The following is a 20366-nucleotide window of genomic DNA, read 5'->3' as shown; positions in this document are numbered from 1 at the left end:
CCCTCTGCAGCTGGTCTCCAATGTCCTCATTTTCTCCTGCACCAACATCGTGGGGGTCTGCACCCACTACCCGGCCGAGGTCTCCCAGAGACAGGCCTTTCAGGAGACCCGGGAGTGCATCCAGGCGCGGCTCCACTCGCAGCGGGAGAACCAGCAGCAGGTGAGTTAGCCACCCTTCCCAGGCCCTCCCAGCCGCCCCCAGGCAGCTGAGAGGGACCTGCGCTGCCCCTCCTGCCAGCTGCGCTCCTCACAGCTGCCCGGCCCTCCTCCCGGGCAGGGCCCAGGCAATGAGGGGATGTTTCCTTTGGAGGGAGCTCAGCATTCCAGGCTCTGTGGGACCCTCTCTGAGGGACTGCAGAGGGAGCCCTGCCCCTCCCTTGCCTGGGGCCTCCTCTGGTACCCCTGTGGTGTGCAAACAGGCCCAGGCCCTGGGAGGCAGGAATGTCAGATGGCTCCTCCCTCTGTTCCTCTCCCCAGGGCCTATCACCCCTCCTGAGGGGCTGAGGAGCTAGAAGTGGGAGACCAGTCAGCTTAAATGGGATTACAGTTCCCTCAGGGAAAGGATGAGGGGGACAGAGAGGACACAGGAGCAGGTCTCAGAGTTCTGGGGTTCAGGTGGCCAGTTCAAAGAAAGGAAGCTGTCCCACCTTGCCCTTGTCCTCATCCTCCCACCCCCGGGGGAAACAGCCTATTCTCATAGGCCACAGACTCAGGTGGAGCTTCCCCTAGAAAGCCCTGAGGTCAAGAGGAACCTGCCCCACCCCGGGTATATTTCCCTTGGGTGGATGGGGACTGAGGCTGAATCTGGGTTCTGTCCCATTCCCTTTCTGTCTGGCTTCCTTCCAGGGGGATCCTTCTGGGGCTTCAGGCCTGGGTCACCACTGTCTCCTCTCCTGTGTGTGTGAACAAGATGGAGGTCCTGGTAACTCTGAGGCAGCACAGAGCCAAGTAGTTCCCAGACAGGAGGCCCAGAGGGGGCTGTGGTGACCCAGGAAGAGAGTGGGGGGGGGGGCGGTGGTCAGCAGGCCCTGTTGGACATCACCAGGTGTGACTCTCATGAGAAGAGTTTACTTCAAAACAGAGTATCCTCCCTCTCCTCTTGTGTGAATGTCTCCCAGGGAATTACAGGCTCTCTAAAATCTTCAACAAACATTGGTAGAGTCCTACTATGTACCCAAGTTCAACTCCTAGCCAGTGTACCTCCTGTGCAGCCACCACCCGTCAGTCAACGGAGGCCGTCATGTTGCTACGATACTGAACACATTTCAGCGGAGCTTCCAGACTAAGACAGACTAGCAAGAAAGGCCTGGTGATGGGAAAAACTAGCCACTAAAAATCCCCTGGCTCACAGATGGTCTGTTTCCATTGTGCATGGGTTGGCACGAGTTGGAGGCTGACTGACGGCCGCTAACAACTATGTACCAAGTGCCATGTCGGCCTGATGGCAGACACAAACACAGAAGGTCAAACTTCGAGAGCAGGCACTGGGGAGAAAGCGACCCAGGCAGTCGTGGTCCTCTGTGCCCTCCTGGCCAGCATGGACTGCTGTTTTACTACGATGTGAGGGCATCTTTGACCATTCTGCATGCATCTTAGGTGAGGTACAGTGACATGGGCTGGTGACATCTACATAGCTGAGCCAGGCCAGGCAGCTCTGAGCTGTCTCTCCAGGCCTCTCCCACCCCACTGCCTATCCCTGGCTCCCTGTCCAGTGCTGCCTCTGTGGCCGCTGCTCTGTTTCGCCAGTTCCCTAGCTTACACTGACTAGTTCAAGGCCTGGCTATCGCCATTTGCTCTTCTGGCCTGGCTGGGCTCCTGGTCCAGCCTCTTGAATGAAACCCCTGATCAGCAGGTGTCCCTGGGGACCTCCCAGTGTCTTTTCTTCCCAGGCTTACCTCACCTCTGTCATGCACACCCCTGCTTACCCCGTAAACCTCCATATTCCTCAAAAGCCCCCTATCTCAGCTCAGCTCCAGGCTTCAGCATCCACTGCCTGAGATCAGGATCGCTTTCCTCCCTTCCGTTTTAGGGGTGTCCCCTCTCATTTCAGGACCTGTGTCTCTGGGCCTCATCTCGTCTCCAGGGAACATTAGCATTTCACAGTTTGTCACAGTTTACCTACTCTGCCGTGGCCAGGCTGGACAGCCCACCAAATCCACAGGGACTTGGGGAAGAACATATGTTTGCCATACTGTGTTAGGGCCAAGATACTGAAGAGCACAGGCCTGCTTCCTGGCGGCAGGCCTTCCCTTCACCCGGCAGGAGCCCAGCAAATTCTTGGGTCTCTCCCTGCCCTCTGCAGAAAGAGCCGCTCTTGGGACCCAGGTGAAGCTCCCAGGTACCGTGTGAGGAGGGGACAGAGAGTCACTCGCCCGGCTGTCCCTGCCCATCCTCCTGGCCCTCAGCCCCAGAAGTCTTATACACATAGGAAGGCCTCTCATGAATGTAAACAACGTGCAGCACACTTTCTCCCAGTCGTCCTGCTTTTCCATCGAATTGTCCTTTCGTTCATGTTTCTATCACTGGTAACTATTTGCTGAGAGCTCCATAAATACAAGCCGGCCTTCAATGGCCATGTTTAGTGATGACTGGGGAGGCCAGATAGACCCCTAGAGAGAGCAACATCCTTTGCTGATTTACTGATGTTTCCTGAGTATGAGGCTCTGGGTTGTGATGCTGAACACGACACGGCTCCTATCCTCAGGGCGTCTCTCATTGCACACACGAAAGGGAGACGCCCAGCGAACAGGTCATTGGAATACAGGGTGGGTGATCAGGGACTCCATGAAAGAAGGCGCCTGTGGGCAGGAAGTGCTGGTACCCAGAGCTGGACTCCTCCCCGAAAGGTTTCCCCAAGGAGGTGAACCCGAGGGAGGTCAGGAACCACGTGGGAGGATGGTGCTTCCAGTTAAGGGGCTCAGGTATGCAAAAGCAAGAGAAATTACTGAAAGTTTGAGGAATTTTCGTGGTTTGCCACATCAATAGCCCCGCTAATCTAGAGCAGGGTGGAGTGTAGGTTTCATTTCCAGGGGTGCTGGGAGAAGACTGTGAAAGGGCAGGGAGGGGCTGGATTGTGGAAGCCTCGAGGCTCGAGGCTCGGCTGGGGCTAGGGGCTGATCCTGGAAGCTTCGGGAGGTATCCTACTACCAGTAGCAGTTGCCAAATTGGCTCTGACTCATGGTGACCCAATGTGTGTTAGAGTGGAACTGTGCCCATAGGGTTTTCAATGCCTGGTTTTCTGGAAGTAGATTCAGAAGTGCCTCTGAGTGGACTTAAATGGCCAACCTTTCAGTTAGCAGCTGAGTGTGTTAACCCTTTGCACCACCAAAGGACTCCTTGGGACTCCAGCTGCCTCCTTGTGGGGTTTTAAGGAGGGCAAGGGCAGCAATGTGGTCAGATGTGTGTTTTAGAAAGGCCACTCTTCAAATGTGTGTTTTAGGGAGGTCACTCTGCTTGCTAGCCACATGGTGGGTGGATCAGAGGCTGCAAACTGATTCGGAGGCTGTCCTGCTCATCCAGGCAGGACAGGAAGGTGTCCTGGACCTGCTAAAGCCTAGGGGAGTGAGGAATGATGGATCCAAGAGCCATTCAGGGGTGGAGTAGCCAGCATGCACCAGCTGCAGGAGCCCCAGGGAGTTGGCGGTTAGGAAGGTTGGAGCACCCTTCCTGGAGCAGGAACCTGGCAGACCACTGAGGTTGGGAGGGTGGAGAGCGTGCGTCAGCGAGAAGACAGCAGCTAGGCCCAAGATGCTGAGAGGAACAGGAAGGGGGTAGGTGGGGTAAGGGCATTGGGTTGCAATGGCAAATAAGGAAGAAGGGGTTCAGTGAGTCCGGGTGTTAGCCTGAAAAACAAGCAGAAGAATTCGTGGGTAATGTGGTTGGTGGGACCCAAGGAACCTTTGGAGTTTTCGGCAGAGGTGTGACATGACAAGAGCTTATCAGAGAGGTTGGGTTGCACAGGCAGCAAGGAGGGCCAGAAGGAGGAAGAGGAGCCAGGAAGGAGCAGAGGAGGCAGCAGTCAGAGGGGGTGGGACCAGCACCCAAGTCTGAGTGAGAAGGAAGAGGGTGTAGGCAGCCAGTGAAAGGCTCAAGATTAGAGGAACCTGGTTAGGGCCTGGTGGGATAGTGGGTATGGAGGGCAGAGATGGAGGCCGCCCACATGGGAGGCTTTGGGACATCTTGGAGTCCAGACACTCTTAACGAGGCTGACATGACCCTGTACAATGTGACCTCTCTCCCACCTCCCGTTTGGCACATGTTAACTTCTCTCAGTTGGCTTGCTTTCCCTCGCCTTGGTCAATACCCCCTGGATGGAACTGGAGCAGCCTTCTCCCCTCCGCATCCTTCTGGTCTCCACGAAGCCTTCTCTGGGAACCCACTTCTCCCCCAGGTTAGCTCAAGTGCCCCCAGAGTGTTCTGTAACCCTCATGAGACCAGAAGCTTTGGGAGGAGGAAACCATGTCTGTCTCCCTCATAGCTGTAGCCCCTGGCATCTGGCATGACGCCTAGAACATAGGTGCTCAGGAAGTACTTGACGATTTACTGAATCTTATTTAATGCTCTCAACAACCCCATCCCTGTTTTACACATGAGGAAACTGAGGCTCACAGAAACTCAGTCACTTGGCGAAGGTCACATGGAGTCTCAAGTGACATCCAGGATTGTAACCTGAGCTGGGTGCACCGTACTCACAGTTTCACCAGGAGTGCTTTTCTTCACTCAGCCGAAGGACCAGGATGTGTCCCAGGGAGATGGAGGCCAGGCAGCCTTGGGGGCAGAACTCCAGCCCCTGAGGCACAGGTGTTCGTTAGCACCATGAGTCTCAGGACAGTCTGAGAGGTTTCCCAGGCCCTGCATTTTAGGGAATGAGGACATTGGTGGTTCAGTGGTAGAATTCTCACCTGCCATGCAGGAAACCCATATTCGGTTCCCAGTCAGGGCCCCTTAGACACAGCCACCATTTGTCTATCAGCAGAGGCTTGTGTGTTGCTGTGGTGCTGAACAGGTTTCAGCGGTACTTCCAAACTAAGGTGAACTAGGAAGAAAGGCCTGGTGATCTGTTTTTGAAACTCAGCCAGTGAAAACCCTATGATCACAGTGGCCCGAGCCCCAACTGATCGTGGGGATGGTGCTTGACCGGGAAGCATTTCACTCTGTTGTGCACAGGGTCACCGTGAGTTGAGGGCCAACTGGGTGGCAGCTAACAACAGCAGCAAGCATGTGGGGCATGGGTGAGGGGAGGAAGGTGGAAGGAGCTTGATGAGTCTGCTTCCCTCTCCAGGAGCGGCTCCTGCTGTCTGTCCTTCCCCGGCATGTTGCCATGGAGATGAAAGCAGACATCAACGCCAAGCAAGAGGATATGATGTTTCACAAGATTTACATCCAGAAACATGACAACGTGAGGTAGGGGTGAGGCTGGTGGGGCGAGGGTGGGGTGGGAGGACTGAACCCCAGAGGAGATCACTCCTCGCTCCCCTTCCAGGGGGTACAGACCCATCAGGGTGGTCTGGTGGCTTTGGAATGTGTGCTGTCTAGGTGCCCCCAGGTCTGTTGAGTGAATTACCATTGTGTCTCGTTTAATTTTCTTTGGGGTGAGGGGAGGCTGCAAGGAGAGAATGTAGAGAGAAAGAGGAGAAAAGAGAAAGCAACATCAGCTGTTGGAGAACTCCTGGTCTAACCAGGGAGACAGAAAGCATAGATTTGGGATCCAAATGTGACCACCATCATCATCACCACAATCTTCATCACCGTCTAGCAGCTTCCATGCCCTGTACCAGGCATTACCCATATTATCACTAATCGTCCTGACAACCCTACGAGGTAGGTATTCTGTTAGCATTCCTGGCTCCAAGGGGGAAGTGATGCCTAAGGCTTGACCTCGGAACCTGAACTCTTTTTAGGTGCTGGAATAATCACTACTAATAATAGTTATTATTATATAGAGCTCACTTTACCCAGGCACTGTCGTAAGTGCTTCCATGCATTTATTCACTTAATCCCCACCACTTTTTACAGCTGAGGAAACCGAGGCACTGAGATCAAGCTCAGAGGGTTTGAGACCCTTGCTCAAGGTCACCCAGGCAGGAGTGGCAAAGCAGGGTGTGCACCCATCTGTCCGCTCCAGAGCCCACGCTCCTATGACTGTGTGTTGCTGCCTCCCTAGACAAAAGTCGCCGACAGCAGGGACACGCAAACAGATGTAGATTCATGGAGTGTAAAATCTGCTTATGAGGTCCACAGGGACAGGAAGCCACACAGTGGTCTTCCTCCAGCATGGGCGCCTGGAGGGCCCCATAATCCTCCCGTATGCCCAGCAGAGGAGCCTCTGTGTTTGCCTTCAAGAGTTACTTTCTTCCCGGGCAAGTTTTCCTGGGACCCGCAGCCCTTTAAGTGTGGCGTGAAAGGAACCCTTTGGAGGTTTGGGCTGAGTTTTCAATAAAGGGATTAAAGGGGATGATGTTAACGAAAATGTTCTAAAAATGCAAAGTTATACACACATACATACATACATTCAAGGTGAGGCTGACAGTGGTAGGAGTTGGAGGGTGGGTGATTTTTTTTCCTGTGGAGTGAGCAGAACGCCCAGTTGCCATGTGTGTTCTGGGGCACAAGACTCGATTCTGCCTGTGTGCCCTTCACTCATTTGGGAGCAGAGACTAGAAACCTTTTGGAGACAGAGATTCCTCTGGGTCTCATCAGAAAAATATATCTGCACAACACAGCTCTCAATGTTGGGGTTACCCCAGCTCCCACAAAGCTCCTCATGTCGGGCAGGGTGGTGGGGACTGAGCTGTGTAGCCTGTCGCCAGCAGCAGCCTCAGTCTCCCAGGAAGAAGGCTGTCCTGGCAGGACCTCCACGTCCAGGAGGTTTACTGAAGGGGGGACTGCAGACCCAGCTGAGCCGAGCTCCAAGGGGGAAGTGGAGTCCAAGGCTTGACCTCTGGACTTGAACCCTATTTAGGTGGTAGAATAATTACTACTAATAATAGTGAATATTTACATAGAAACCCCTTTACCCGGCACTGTTCTAAATGCTTCCATGTATTTATTCATTTAATCCCCACAAGATTTTACAGATGAGGAAACTAAGGCACAGAGATTAAGTAACTTGCCTAAGATCCCATAGTTGGTTAAGTGGGAGAATGACCCCCAGAAATCTGTTTGATGTCGGAATGTCTACCTAGCCTGACTACTGTTGTTGTCGTTAGGTGCCATCGAGTCAATTCCGATTCAACTGCACCATAGGATGTCGTAGGCTGTGGTCTTTACAAGAGTAGGTCTCCAGGTCTTGTCCCCCATGGAGCAGCTGGTGGGTTTGAATTGCTGACTTTTGGTTAGCAGCTGAATATATAACCATTGTGCCACTAGAGCTCCTTGCCTGACTACTAGACAGATGTTGCTTATCCATCCAGGAGAAAGGAGGCTTTTTTCTGAGGGCTCCGCAGGAGGGAGACTTGGGGAGCCCTTAGGCTAAAAGGAGACTCAGAGGAGAGGGGAGAGAGGTGTGCCTCCCAACATATGTGTGCATTTCTGTGTGACTGTATGTGTGTTGGGGAAGAGCCACCAGGGGTCCTTCCCATCTGATGGCAACCCCTGAAATATAGGGTCTCCACATTAGGACGTGTAAAGAAACAATTTTCCCTGTTGGAACAAACCCCAAAGCCCAAGTTTCAGGTAGGAAGAGGTGGCCTGCTAAGTGGTCCCAACATATGCGACCCCCCTAAGTTCGCCCTTCTGGATTTTTCTCTTGGTCCTATCCTCACCCCCTCAGTGGCCCGGGCATTGTCCCCAGCAGAGTGTGGGCAGAAGGTACTTTCCTGGATTGCTCTTAGCACGGCCGGGCTTTCAGCAGGTTTCACAAAAATATCAAGAAGAACACAAGGGAAATCCAGAAACTTCGCTACTCAGAAACAGCCCGGAATTCAAGGGGCAGATCCTCAGCTTAGCCTGGCTACTGCACTTCTCAGGCTGCCAAGCTCCATGTCTGCAACATCCGGCCACCTCTGCCTCTCTGCCTTCTTACCGCTTCTCCTCCCCATCTTACTTCCAGTCTCACAGTTGCTGGCTCTTGGACCCTCCAGCCCTCCAGCAAGGAGGTTTGGTCAGAGGGGCTGACCTGAGCCTCTTCCACAGTGATCACTGTAGGAATGGCCCATCCCCAGGGTGAGACCCCCTCGCCCCTTCCCTCCTATGGAGGCAGTGACTTCCAGGTCTGGTCAATAAAAGAACAGTGCCCCAATCACAGAGTGACCCCAGCATTGCACAGCAAGAATCAGACTCCAGCACGGTGGGGGTATTTCTGTTCTAAGATGCGCTCAGGATCAATGACAGCAATCAGGAGGGAGATGAAAGGAGAGAGAAACCAAGATGCCGTGATTTTCATGGAGCAAAGATAATTCCTGCTCTGAAATCACGAGAGATAGAGGTGGCTAGTACACATCAGAGGCCAACTGCAAGCAATCATATGCAAATATCCCAATGGGCCCCTTTCCCTGCTCCATTAGCGGCACTGGATGCAGCCCTTGATGGAAACAAATTGCTTGCCCTGGTCTCTGTTTGGTGGTTGAACCTTTAACTGGGGTTGGGGGTTGAGCAGTAGGTTGGAGTGACAGGATAGTGTAGAAAAATGCTTTGGGTTAGGGGAGAGCCAGAGGTGTCCAGTAGTTAAGCCTGGGCCCTGGGGTTAGGTAGCTGTGCATGTTGACCAGGAAAAGTTACAAGCTTTGAGCCACTCTGAACCTCAGTTTCTTCATCGGCATAATAGGATAGAAAAAGAACCTATTTAATATGATTGGAAAGGGGAAATGGGATAATGTAGGGAAAGTGTTTAGCATAATGTCTGGCACTTAACAAGTGCTCAGTCACTGGGAACTGCTGTTATTGTTGTCATTGTTATCATTATGATGGTTATCACACCCCTATCAACAAAAAAAGGCCTGGGCTCCTCTAGCTGCAGGATGGAAGGGTGGTGAGTCACATCGTCAATTCTCTGCGGAGTTGTAATGTTTTGAGAGGGCAATGACATGCTGTTCTCTGGCCCCACTGAGAGCAAGGCCACAAGAAAAATAAATCAGCTCAACAGTGTGACAGATCGGGCCTGAATCTGAAGAGCCTGGGGGGAGGGGTTTGGCCTGGGCAGGGCGGCCTGCCAGACAGTGGCCTCCTTTCCCTGCCCCAGAGGAGAATGGACTCCATGCAGGATATAATCCCTGGGGCACCAGCCAGTGACAGCGGAGGAGCCTGTCAAATGATTGCATACTGAGCCACCAGCTGGCTCCGGGGTAAGGCAGGCTAGAGCCCAGGGAATCCTTAGAGACCCCCTGAAGGCCCCTCAGAAGCCCCTAGATGCCTCTCCTGTCTGGTGTATAGTGACAGGTGTTTTCAGCCTCTCTGGCAAGACAGGTCGACTGCCCCAAGGCTGATGGATGAGGGCCCTCCTCCCTGTCCCCCATACCCCAGATGCACGCATGCACCTTGTCCACAGGGCAGCGCTAGGATCAGAGGTGGCCCATGCTGTACCCCTTCCTGGGACCAAGGCCATGCCGGCAGAGGCTGCTCCTGGTGCTCTGTCTTGGGAGCACCGAGATCAGTCAGTCTCAAAGAGACGGGAGGAAGTGGGTAGCCAGAGAAGGCCCTGCACCAAGGGGGGAACGTCCTGAGGTTCACAGTGAAGACACAGACGTGCATAGAACCCAGGCGCTGGTCGCCAAGAGGTTGGCTGATGTGGAGCAGAGCAAGATGGGTGTCTGTGTTGAGCAGGCTTGGTTCACATCCCAACTCTGCCACTTAATAGCTGTGGGAACTTGGGCAGGTCACCTAATCTGAGCCTCAGTTTCCTCATCTGCAAAATGGGGACAGTAATATCCGTTCATTTACCCATTCAACTGATGTTTTACCTCTGCCTGAATCGTCTCACATACTTTGGACATGTTATCAGGAGGGACCAGTCCCTGGAGAAGGACATCATGCTTGGTAAAGCAGAGGGTCAGCGAAAAAGAGGAAGACCCTCAACAAGATGGATTGACACAGTGGCTGCAGTAATGGGCTCAAACACATTAACGATTGTGAGGATGGCACAGAACCAGGCAGTCTTTCAATCTGTCGTACATAGGGTCGCTATGGGTCGGAATTGACTCGAGGGCACCTAACAACATAACAAATAGAGCTCCCTGAGTGCCAGGCACTAGCCAGGGGCAAGGGATGTGATGTGTGAATTCAGAGCGACACTCTCTGACATCATGAAGCTCACCTTCTATTAGGGAAGACACACACTAAACAACTAACTGATTAATTAATACCAAACCTGTCACGGGCCTGCTTTGTGCAGGGCAGTCTGTGAGGAGCGGGGGTAGAGTGTGACCCAGGCAGAGGTGGGCTTTCCATTCTAGCAGGATACAGCTGCCAGACAACTTATTGCCCAATTATTTTACTACCATTGTGATAAAAGCCACAAAGGAGAAATGTTTATAATAGGGGTCCAGCCTGACCCCAGGGGCTCCTTGCAGGGCTGCTGAGAGGTTAGATGGGGTAGTGTTTGTACAGCTCCCAACCCAGAGCCTGGCCTCAGGAGGTGGCTACAGACCCATTGCCCTGTGGAGGCAGGACAACTGGGCAGGAGTCGAGGTCAGGTAATGCAATACCCCAGAGGTTTCGGGGGGCAGGGAACATCCCCGCCAGACATGAGAAAGCACTGAAGGACTGTCTGCTTCCATGGGCCTCCTGCTGGGTGAGGACAGCCCTGCATGGACTTGCCCTGACCCCATCTGGAGTCCCCTAGGTTTTAATGATTGTAGGATCATTCTGGAGCCCTGGTGGTACAGTGGTTAAACGCTGAGCTGCGAACTGAAAGGTCGATGGTTTGAACCCACCAGCTGCTCCGCGGGAGAAAGATGTGGCAGTCTGTTTCCATAAAGATTACAGCCTTGGAAACCATATGGGGCAGTTCTTATAGGGTCACTATGAGATGAAATCGACTGCATGGTGGTGGGTTTTTGGCAAAGGGTTAAGATCATCCCGGACACTGTCGTCCGTGTGAAGGGAGAAAGACCATGTAATGTGCTGGAACACATTCTTCCATCTGTTTGGACCCCTGGGGCTGAGGATGGAGGGTTGGGGAGTTTTGGTGCAGAGCCTCCTTCTCAAGGACTCAGGAGTTCTGCGGACTGGAGCAGGGCCCTGGCAGAGGGGCTCCTGACCCTGCTTTGAGAACGAGGGTGTGTGGCAGGGTCTGGGGAGTCATGGCCTGTCCTTGTTCCTTCGTCCTCCAACACCTCCTCTCCCCAGTCTCTCCCTCACACCTCCCCCTTTTAAGGTTATTATCTCCTCTCCTGTCTCCTTCAAGGACTTGGCTGCATTCCCCAGGTCGCTGTGGCGTCTGGCTCAGCTGCGGCATGGTTCTGAATTATAATGACTGCGCGACGCTGTCCGCATGCTCAGAAACCCTCGGGTGGATTGTGCGCCCTGTGGGCAGAGGGCGGAAAATGTTTACCCCCGGCCACTCCCTGGCCCACGGACCCATGAGGAGTGGTCAGCAAACACCCTGCATTCCTGTCTCAAAGCTGGCATTATTAGAAAAAGTCTTCCGAACTCTGCCCCCATACCAATTAAAGAGAGAAGTAGTCTTTATGTTATTATTTTATTCATTCCACAAACACTTATTGAGCTCCCACCGCGTGCCAGGCACGGCTGGGAGTAGATAAAACAAAATCATCCTTGCTCCTTAAGGAATATTCAGACTCAGCAGGGAGAAAGGGCTGAGCAGGGTGCTATGGGAACAGGCTGGAAGACCCAGCTGCCCTGGTCCTGGGAGCCACTGGGGCGGGATCTGACAAAAAGACTCGAGTTTGTCCTGGGACGGGACATTGGAATAGGGATTGGTGAGGAAGGCTGCCAGCAAGGACTCATTATTTTGGCTCTCTGGACTCCTCTCAGTGGACACTGGGGAGACAGGAAGGGAGAGAAGACAGAGGGCAAGGAAAGCACTGACCATGCCAGGTTATGTCGTTGAAACAGCTGGAATCAGTTGTGATTCATGATTCTAATAAAAATTTAGACTTATGAAGGATTCTGGTGTAAGTCAAGGAAGACATCACCAAGATGGGGGCATTAGAATCAGGTCCTAAAATGAGACTGCGATTAGGCTTTGGCCTAAAAAATAAACATTTTTCTTATTACAAAGAATGTATGTTCTTTGTAGAAAAATTGAAACAGAGAATAAGAAGCACCCATGGTCTTACACCCTGCGGGCGCATCAACCGCCATTAGGGCTGGTGAGGTTTCAAGACTCTGTAAACGGAATGTCTATGGTGCTGTGGGGTATTCCATTGTATGGATGGTAAGGTGAGATTGGCTGGGTGAAATAAGACTGAAGGGGTTGGGTGGATGGGATGGGATCTGCAGGAGATCCTGAGGCTGGTAAAGTTCATTCCAGAACATACTTTGATCCAAACACCCCCATACCCAATCCTGCCAGGTAAGCTGGTTATAGGACCCCTCTTCTTGGTTTCTGTTTTCTGAAAGAAGGTGCCCTTCTCTCCTGTCTCTGGAAGAGTGGAAGGGGCATGCTGACCCAGGGCACTGTCTCCCTGTTGGTGGAATTGATGTAGACATGCCTTGAGTTTGGCCTTTTCCCTTCCCTGGCCTACGTTACCTCAGGTGGTTATCTGGCTGTTCCTAGTCCTGGCACCCCTCTAGAATCTTCACCACCCCTGGAAAACACCCAGTCCTCTGGTGTCTATTCTCAGCCAGGTGTTAATAAGACCACACCTGGTTGTGCTAATTCATCTCCTGGATGTCAATGACTCATTGCTCCTCCTTTACCTTACGAGGGCTGTGATCCCAGATGACTCTCCAAGTTGTGTGACTTGGGGAAAATGGAGGGCACATGGCAGAGGACCATTCTCTTGGTCAAGAAGACACAGGTGGCCAAGTCAGATGCCCAGCTACTTTGTCCTCCCCAGGCACACACTGGGTCCTCCAGGGTGCTTTCTGCCCTGCCAGGCCCTGCTCCCCCCGCCCTTCAGCTCCCGCCGGGCCCAACATACTGGAAGTTGGGCTGAGACCTGGGCATACTCCCTTCCTGCCTCCTACCCCATGACCTCTCCTTCCCAGGCCTCTGCTCCTCCTGGTCCCCACCCTGCCAGAAGGTTTGCATCTTGGCGGCATTGCGTGAGCCGTCTCTGTGCCAGAGCCCAGCACGGTCTGGATACAGAGCTGGCCGGCTGGGGGAAGGGCATTAGCACTGCCATCATGCCCAAACCACTGAGGGAACCCAGCTCCCAGGTGGTCAGAGATGCTGCAGACTGGGGTTCCCCCAGCTGGGTCTCTGCGTGTGACCATGGGCCTACGCGGACATCTTTATAAAGTTACAGGGCCTGCTGGCTATGAGAGGGAAAAAAGCAAGGAATTCACCTCACCAAAACATGCACGGAGTAAAGCTGAGCAGAAGCAGCTTGGGGAGGCTGAAGGACCTGTTGTCGTAATTGGGACCAAGTGCCTCCCGCTTTTGCCTCCAGAATGGAGGCAGAGAACCCTGATTGATAGATGGCAGGCAGTTAGGGAGGAGCACAGCCCGAGTGGGTCCTGCCCAGCTCCTGAGCACTTGCTGTGAGGGCCGGTAGTGTTGCCAAGATTAGCTCTCAAGTGTGAGCTAATCGATGAATTAGCACTGCACTGCACGCCTGGGCCTGGCCGGGGTTGTAAAATGGCTTTCTAAATTACCTAGGAGCAGACTTGGCCAACAGAACAGACAGTCTGCCATTGAGTATGCCTTGTAACGTGGAGGAGTCTCCTGAGGTGACAGTCACTACACAGAATCCACCCTCAGGGCGGCAGAGACGTGACCAGAGAGTGGGGAAGTGTGGAGGTGGCCGAGTTTCCGTAAATGTGGAGAGGAGGCTGCGTGGCGTTCAGAGCTGGGGCCTCAGAGACCCTGTCCGAGACCCCGCCATGTTAGGGGCCCCGCCTGAAGGCTCTCCTCCCAGCTGCTGGCTCCCTCTGTCACTCACCTGAAGGAAGGGAGCCACAGCCACCTGCTCCTCTCCACTTCCTTAGCAGCTGTTTAGAGCCTCTGGAGGGAGCCTTAGAGAAGGAGACTGAGAGACTGAGTGAGGGTCAGGCTTGCTGAGCACCTGGCAGCTCCTCACACACCCGTGTAGTTTCCCATGTCTCCCGGCACACAGCCAAGAAGCTACCAGGCATGAACCCCACTGGCTGGTGCTCAGGTGACATGCTGGGAGGCCCAAGAGGCCCCAAAGGGTAGAAGGAAGAGCTCAGACTTTGGAGTTACTGGTCTTGCCTCTTATTGTGGAATCATGAACATTGATCTTTCACTCATCAAATACATTTTAGGCACCTACTGTGTCCTGGGCATTGGGCTAGGTGTAGGCAGGGGAGATACAGCGGTGGCATGGACTGCCCCACCTACCCATCCATCCATTCATGTGATCATTCATTCATTCAGTCACGCATTCATTCAATCATTCATCCTCAAATGTATTGAGCTCAGAGTCTGTGTGCCGGATGCTATACTAAGAGCTGGGGTGTAGCAGGGAATCAAATAGACAAAAATCCTTCCCTCAAGAAGTTTACATTCTGGTGGGAGGAGATAGACAATAGCATAATAATAATAATAAATAGTAAACAGTGTAAAAGTACATCGAAGACAAATATAGCAGGGAAGGGAGACAGGCATCTGGGAGGAGCTGCAAATTTAAATATGGGGCTTAAGGAAGCCTCCTTGAGAAGGCAACATTTAAACTCTGCTACAGTGATTCTCAGCCCTGGTTGCATATTAGAATCACCCAGGAAGCTTAAAATAGAACAGAAAAGAAGCAATTTGGGCCCTACCCCAGACCAGTTAAATTAGCCTCTCTGGGGGTGGGGCTATGGGACCCATCTATATAAAAGCTTCCCAGGGGGGCTCTAAGGGACACCCGACCCAAGAGCCACTGGTCTAGTGTGATAAGAACTGCAGTGGAGAAAAATGCTCTCTAAGCCCCAGGAAGGTCATTTGTGGACGAGGAAAACTGATCACAGCCCTGCCCATCTCGTAATTCATGGATGGCTTCAGACCTGCACAGGCCTGTTCTTGCACGTGGCCGGTAAGCTAGGCAGGAACAAGCGGTCAAGCTCAGTGACGTGAGGCTTTGCACCCCAGGCCTCTGGGTCCGCTCACATCTGCGTGTTTCCGCAGGGTGGCCAGTGGCCATTCTCTTCCTCTTCACTGCATCTCCTTTGCTTGGTGCTGTGGGTTGCATTGCCCAGTAGTGGTCCCTGCCTCTGCCAGGTTAGGGGACATTTTCCTTCCTATCATGGGGGTCTCACCAGCCCCCAAAGCCAGGCTTTTGCTGCCTATCCTTGGGTCTGGGGTGGAACCACCACTGGGCATGGTGTGTGCCAGCTTTGTGTCTGAAATAACTAACGTTAGCCAAGAGGACACTCACTGAACATGTTTCTCGCCTCACTTGCAGCTGACCCTGACCCCAAATCCTCTTGGTTTTGATTTCCTGAGGATTAAAGAAGAATTTCCAGAGCAGCTACGGGATCGGTGCTTTTATAGCCTGTCCTTTGTATCCGTGGGTTCAGCATCCTCTCAGATTCAACCAACTTCCCACCAAAAATATTCAGGGGAAAAAATTTACGTTGTTGCTGATGTGTGCTATTTGGTCAGGCCTACGATGGTTGGGTCTGCACTGAACGTGTACAGACCTTTTTATCCATGCCATTATTCCCTAAACAATACAGTATAAGAACTATTTACACAGCATTTAGCTCGTATTAGGTAGTATAAGTAATCTAGAGATGATTTAAAGTGTCCTGGCAGATGTGTGTAGGTTGTATGCAAATACTATGCCATTTGACATAACGGATGAGCATCCGTGGATTTTGGTATCCGCGGGGATCCTGGAACCAACCCCCCATAGATACCGAGGGGCGACTATGCGTAGGTTGAGAGAAGAGACCTTCTCCTCCTCCCTGTGTGGAGTGAGGCAGCCATCTAAGAGGTAGGAAGGTGGAGGTGGGCCAGGAGGGGGTTCTCTACTTACAGGAGGGAGCTGGGATCAGCCTCTGGGGCATCACAGCTTCACCTCACCAGCTCCTTGAACACCTCAGCATATTGTCCACCCCATAGCCTCCCTCTGTGCTGCCATGTTGGACCTTGGGTGTCGCAGCAAAGCTTGATGGAGAATCCTGCACTCCTGTTTATCTTCTGAGCTCCTCCCTTCCCCCAGCTCTGGAGTGGCTCGTCTGAGTCCTGTGGCTAATGGGACAGTGTCTCGCTCTCTCCTCTCTGCCCCCTCCCCATCTTTCCCCTCATTTGTCTCATCTCTTTTCCACATCCCCTCCTTTCTCCCACACTTCAGCCTTCCTCCTGCACTTGGCTTTGCTGATCCAGGCTGGGATCAAAGTGGCCAGAGGAGCCAGTATGTGGAAAGAACCATGGGCTCTGAGCCTGGGGGGGCTCTGAGCCTGGGGGGCTGCTGTCTTTCTTGTACTTTTCTTGGAAGGTAGAACAGCCTGGCCGAAGCCCAGGGACAAGCTCCCTGGTGGCCCTGCCTGTTTCCACTTCCTCTCTATGGTTTGTCTTGAATGAGCTGGGGAGCAGCTGCCAGGAGTGCCCACTCTTTATGGAGCCCCACACTCACCCCAGCTGAAGGGGCTGCAGCAGCCAGCACGAGCCCACCTATGGCAGCTCATGGGGGCCCCTTTACCTCCCCTATGGTGCTGAAAGCTGGTATTTCAAATACCAGCAGGGTTACCCATCGTGGACAGGTTTCAGTGGAACTTCCAGACTAAGCCAAAGAAGAAAGCCCCTGGTAATCTGCTTCCAAAAATCAGCTAATGACAACCCGACGGATCACAACAGAAGACTGCCCCATACGGTGCTGGAAGATAAGCCCCCGAGGTAGGAAAGCATGAAAAATACACAGTGGCCACAATAATGGACTCCAGGATACCAGCGATCACGAAGATGGCACCAAAAACAAAAACAAAACAGAACAAAAAACAAAACCCCATTGCCATCGAGTTGATAGGACAGAGTAGAACTGCCTTATAGGGTTTCCAAGGAGTAGCTGGTGGATTGAACTGCCGAGATCTTAACCACTAGGCCACCAGGGCTCTGAAGATGGCCCGGGCCCAGGTAATATTTTGTTCTGTTGTATATGGGGTCGCCATGAATTGGAGCTGACTTAATGGCACCCAACGACAACAACAACCCCACATACAAAGCCAGACCACTGAAGTGTGCTTTTATTCATATTAGATGAACGTAGAGCCAAAAGAGACAGAATCATCCTTGTTGGTTCGAATCCTGGGCTCTGGAGCAGGTTACTGTGTGGTGCTGGGCAGGTGGTTCAACCTTTCTGTGTTTCAGTTTTCTCACCTGTAAAACAAGGACACTAACCTCAGGGGGATGCCCTGGTTGCGTAGTGGTTAAGCACTACAGCTTCTAACCAAGAGGTCGGCAGTTCAAATCCACCAGGCGCTCCTTAGAAACTCTATGGGGCAGTTCTACTCGGTCCCATAGGGTCACCATGAGTCGGAATCGACTCAATGGCAGTTGGTTTTTGGTGTTTAACCTCAGGGGATGGTGGTGAGGCTTAAATGAATTAGTAAGCAAATATCACGGGTCACCCTGCTGGTATTTGCTTAGAGCAGTGTCTGGCACACATTTTCAGAATAAAGTAATAAAATATGTTTAATTTTACATTCTTCATTTAAATAATGAGATGGTTCTTGAGCCTGAAGAGTCCCTGTGGTATAGTGGAAAGAGCACAGGCCTCGGAGGAGAACCCTTACCACGCTGCTTCCTTGCTCTTCAGTCTCCAGCCAGCTTCTCTGAGACCCCGGCTCCTCACCTGTCAGATGGAGAAACCAGTTCCTCTCTTGTGGGGCTGTTTGAAGGACTCAGTCAGACGACAGATTGGAAGCTCCCAGCTCAGCGTCTGGCCACAAGGACAGTCTCAGTGCCGGAGAGTTACTCCATTTTTGTGTCTATTTTAAGAAGATTCTAGGGGCCCTCACACATTCTGGCCCTGGGCCTTACCTCTGATAGTCCATTAGGAAAGATAAAGGAAGACGTTTTCAATCTAGGGAATGTGAGCCCCAGAAATGGATAAAAGATTCATCATGGGGCTAGCTGGAGCATTCGCGGGGCACCCAGGGGCGAGGCTGAAGGAGCTGGCAGAGATGCATTTGGGGGGCTTCCAGAGATGCTGACTGGATTGTGTCTCCCCCTCTCTGCTCTCTGGGCCCCTTTTAATCTGTCCCTTCTAGAGGACTCTCTTAGGATGGAAGGCTTGGGCCAGCTTTCTTGTGTATGAGTCTGGGCAGCGAGACCGTTGCCGGCCACCATTCTGGCCTGAGGCGCTTTCCAGAGCGGATGAATAAAGTCAGCTCGCCTTGAGAGGGCTGCTCAGAGGTCAAACAGGGCCTGGCCAGAGCAGCAGTTCCGAATTGGGGGGCCTGGGTTCCAGTCCTAGTCACCCCGTCTGTGCTCACCTCAGGCAGCATGCTCCCAGGCCTCGAACCCCCTTCTCCCCCCTTTCCCCTTGGGTGAGGGTGTGGGTGCTGGTAGGGTACAGAAAGATACTGCGGAGTGGAGGCCCAGATCAGTGCGTCCCAGCTGGCAGAGGGGCCAGCGGCTTCTACTCTCCAGTGCAAGTCCCCTTTGTCCCCCACCCAACAGCCATTTGGGGTCCCCCTACCCAACAGCCCTTTGGGGCTCCCCAGGACTCCCGCTGGCCAGCAGCCCTCCTGAGGCGGAGGAGCCCCAGGCTGGGCTCTGGATCCATCCCCTGCCTTCCTCTCTCACAGGGCTCTCTCCTCACCTGTCTCCCCAGCATCCTGTTTGCTGATATCGAGGGCTTCACCAGCCTGGCATCCCAGTGCACTGCACAGGAGCTGGTCATGACCCTCAACGAGCTCTTTGCCCGCTTCGACAAGCTGGCTGCGGTGAGTCACCCACCCACTGCATCGGGGGCAGCCATGTGCCTGAGCCTGCAGAGGGTGGGCGCTGTGGTCAGGGGCCCACTGAGCCAACCCCAGGGACGGACAACCCGCCAGGTGTGCCCAGCTGTGTGGAGCCCACATTTGGGATCCGGGCATGGGCAAAGGGGGCCGCAGCGGTGTGGCTGTGTGTCCATGTGTCCATGTCAGCCCCAGCAACACTCTCAGTTGGAGAAGCTTTCAGAAGCGTCCCCAGCCACATGGGAGACTGGGTGAGCCTTCCACATCCCACATCAGTGGAAATGAGTGGCGAGGCATGCAGGTGGTACTGCCCAGACCCCAGGGTGATTTCTGTTTTGGCTGAGGGAAAATTAGGTGCCAGAGAGCTACTTTGCTGATGAAGTTGGCCCAGAGTGATAAGAGAATGAGTGAACCCCTAGCCATGTGCCACCCACTGAGGCTTCCAGAAAGAAAACTCTTCAATTTAGGGACAAATTGGAAGTAACACCCTACAGCAGGCCATGGTGAACAGCACATTCATTTATTAGGTCCTTTCTGTCACCCTTTCCCTCCTTCCATGGTCCTGGGTGAAGCTTAGGGCCCTTGCAGAGTTGTCATACACACAGGGCCATTCGTTGCCATTTCTGCCAACATCTGAACACATTCCCCTTTGCCCTCAGAGGACACTAGGCCAGATCGTTGACAAAGTGCTGATGTCAGGGTCACAGGGGGCATCAGATGGTGGGCTCACACCTCACTATCTGCTTTCATTAATGAGCACAAATGAGGTGAACAGATAGCTACTTAGCACTGGGGCATTGGGTGGGCCTCACACAAGAGTTCATGATTCTGGACAATTGAGTCCCAGGGCTCCAGCTTCGAGAAGTAACTTCTGGGAGCCAGATCTGAACAGCTTGTAAATGTTGGTTAATTACGCTCCATCTCTATCCCAGTTACGGACCTGGGCCTGCCAGGGTGGCCCTGCTGCACCCGCTGCCCAGCAGCCACAGCGGGCAGGTACCAGAGGAAGCTCTACTGCTCTCTCAACACACATGTGCTTGCTGATTAAGCGAAACAGTTTTTGCTAAAAATCTCAGGCAGGTCTAATGCTGAGGGGCAGGTTAGCTTGTGGTTAAGGCTCCTGTCGGCCTCGGTGTTTCGGTAAAAAAAAAAAAGAAGAAGAAGAATGAGAAAACTGCTCATACATACTGTTCATACCATACTCCCAGGGACCTGTAGTCCAGGGATGGGGCAGGGGGCTCCCACACTCAGGTATGGGGCATTCTTATGCTGACGACTGCTCTAGGGTTTGAGCCTCAGTGGGCCAACTAAACCCTTCTTGGGCCTCAGCAGTGGGTCATTCAAAGTGAGTTGCTGAGCCTGAAACCCTCCCCTCCCTCCTCCGTGACCCCTGA

The 20366-nt window shown here is 53.1% G+C and overlaps 1 protein-coding gene across 1 annotated transcript in view; it reads left to right on the top strand.

The window, feature by feature from the left end:
* The window catches only part of ADCY5 (adenylate cyclase 5), a 177349-nt gene that overhangs the window by 108918 nt on the left and 48065 nt on the right, over window positions 1-20366 (top strand). The window contains exons 2-4 of the mRNA XM_003412959.4: window positions 11-160; window positions 5282-5403; window positions 18846-18957. Coding sequence (XP_003413007.2) covers window positions 11-160; window positions 5282-5403; window positions 18846-18957 — 384 coding nt within the window. The remainder of the gene's footprint in view (window positions 1-10; window positions 161-5281; window positions 5404-18845; window positions 18958-20366) is intronic.

Source organism: Loxodonta africana, chromosome 1 (genome assembly GCF_030014295.1).
Source record: "Loxodonta africana isolate mLoxAfr1 chromosome 1, mLoxAfr1.hap2, whole genome shotgun sequence".
NCBI classification, from domain to species: domain Eukaryota; kingdom Metazoa; phylum Chordata; class Mammalia; order Proboscidea; family Elephantidae; genus Loxodonta; species Loxodonta africana.
Note: the sequence above shows the minus strand (reverse complement) of the source record. Positions and strands in the feature narration are given on the sequence as shown.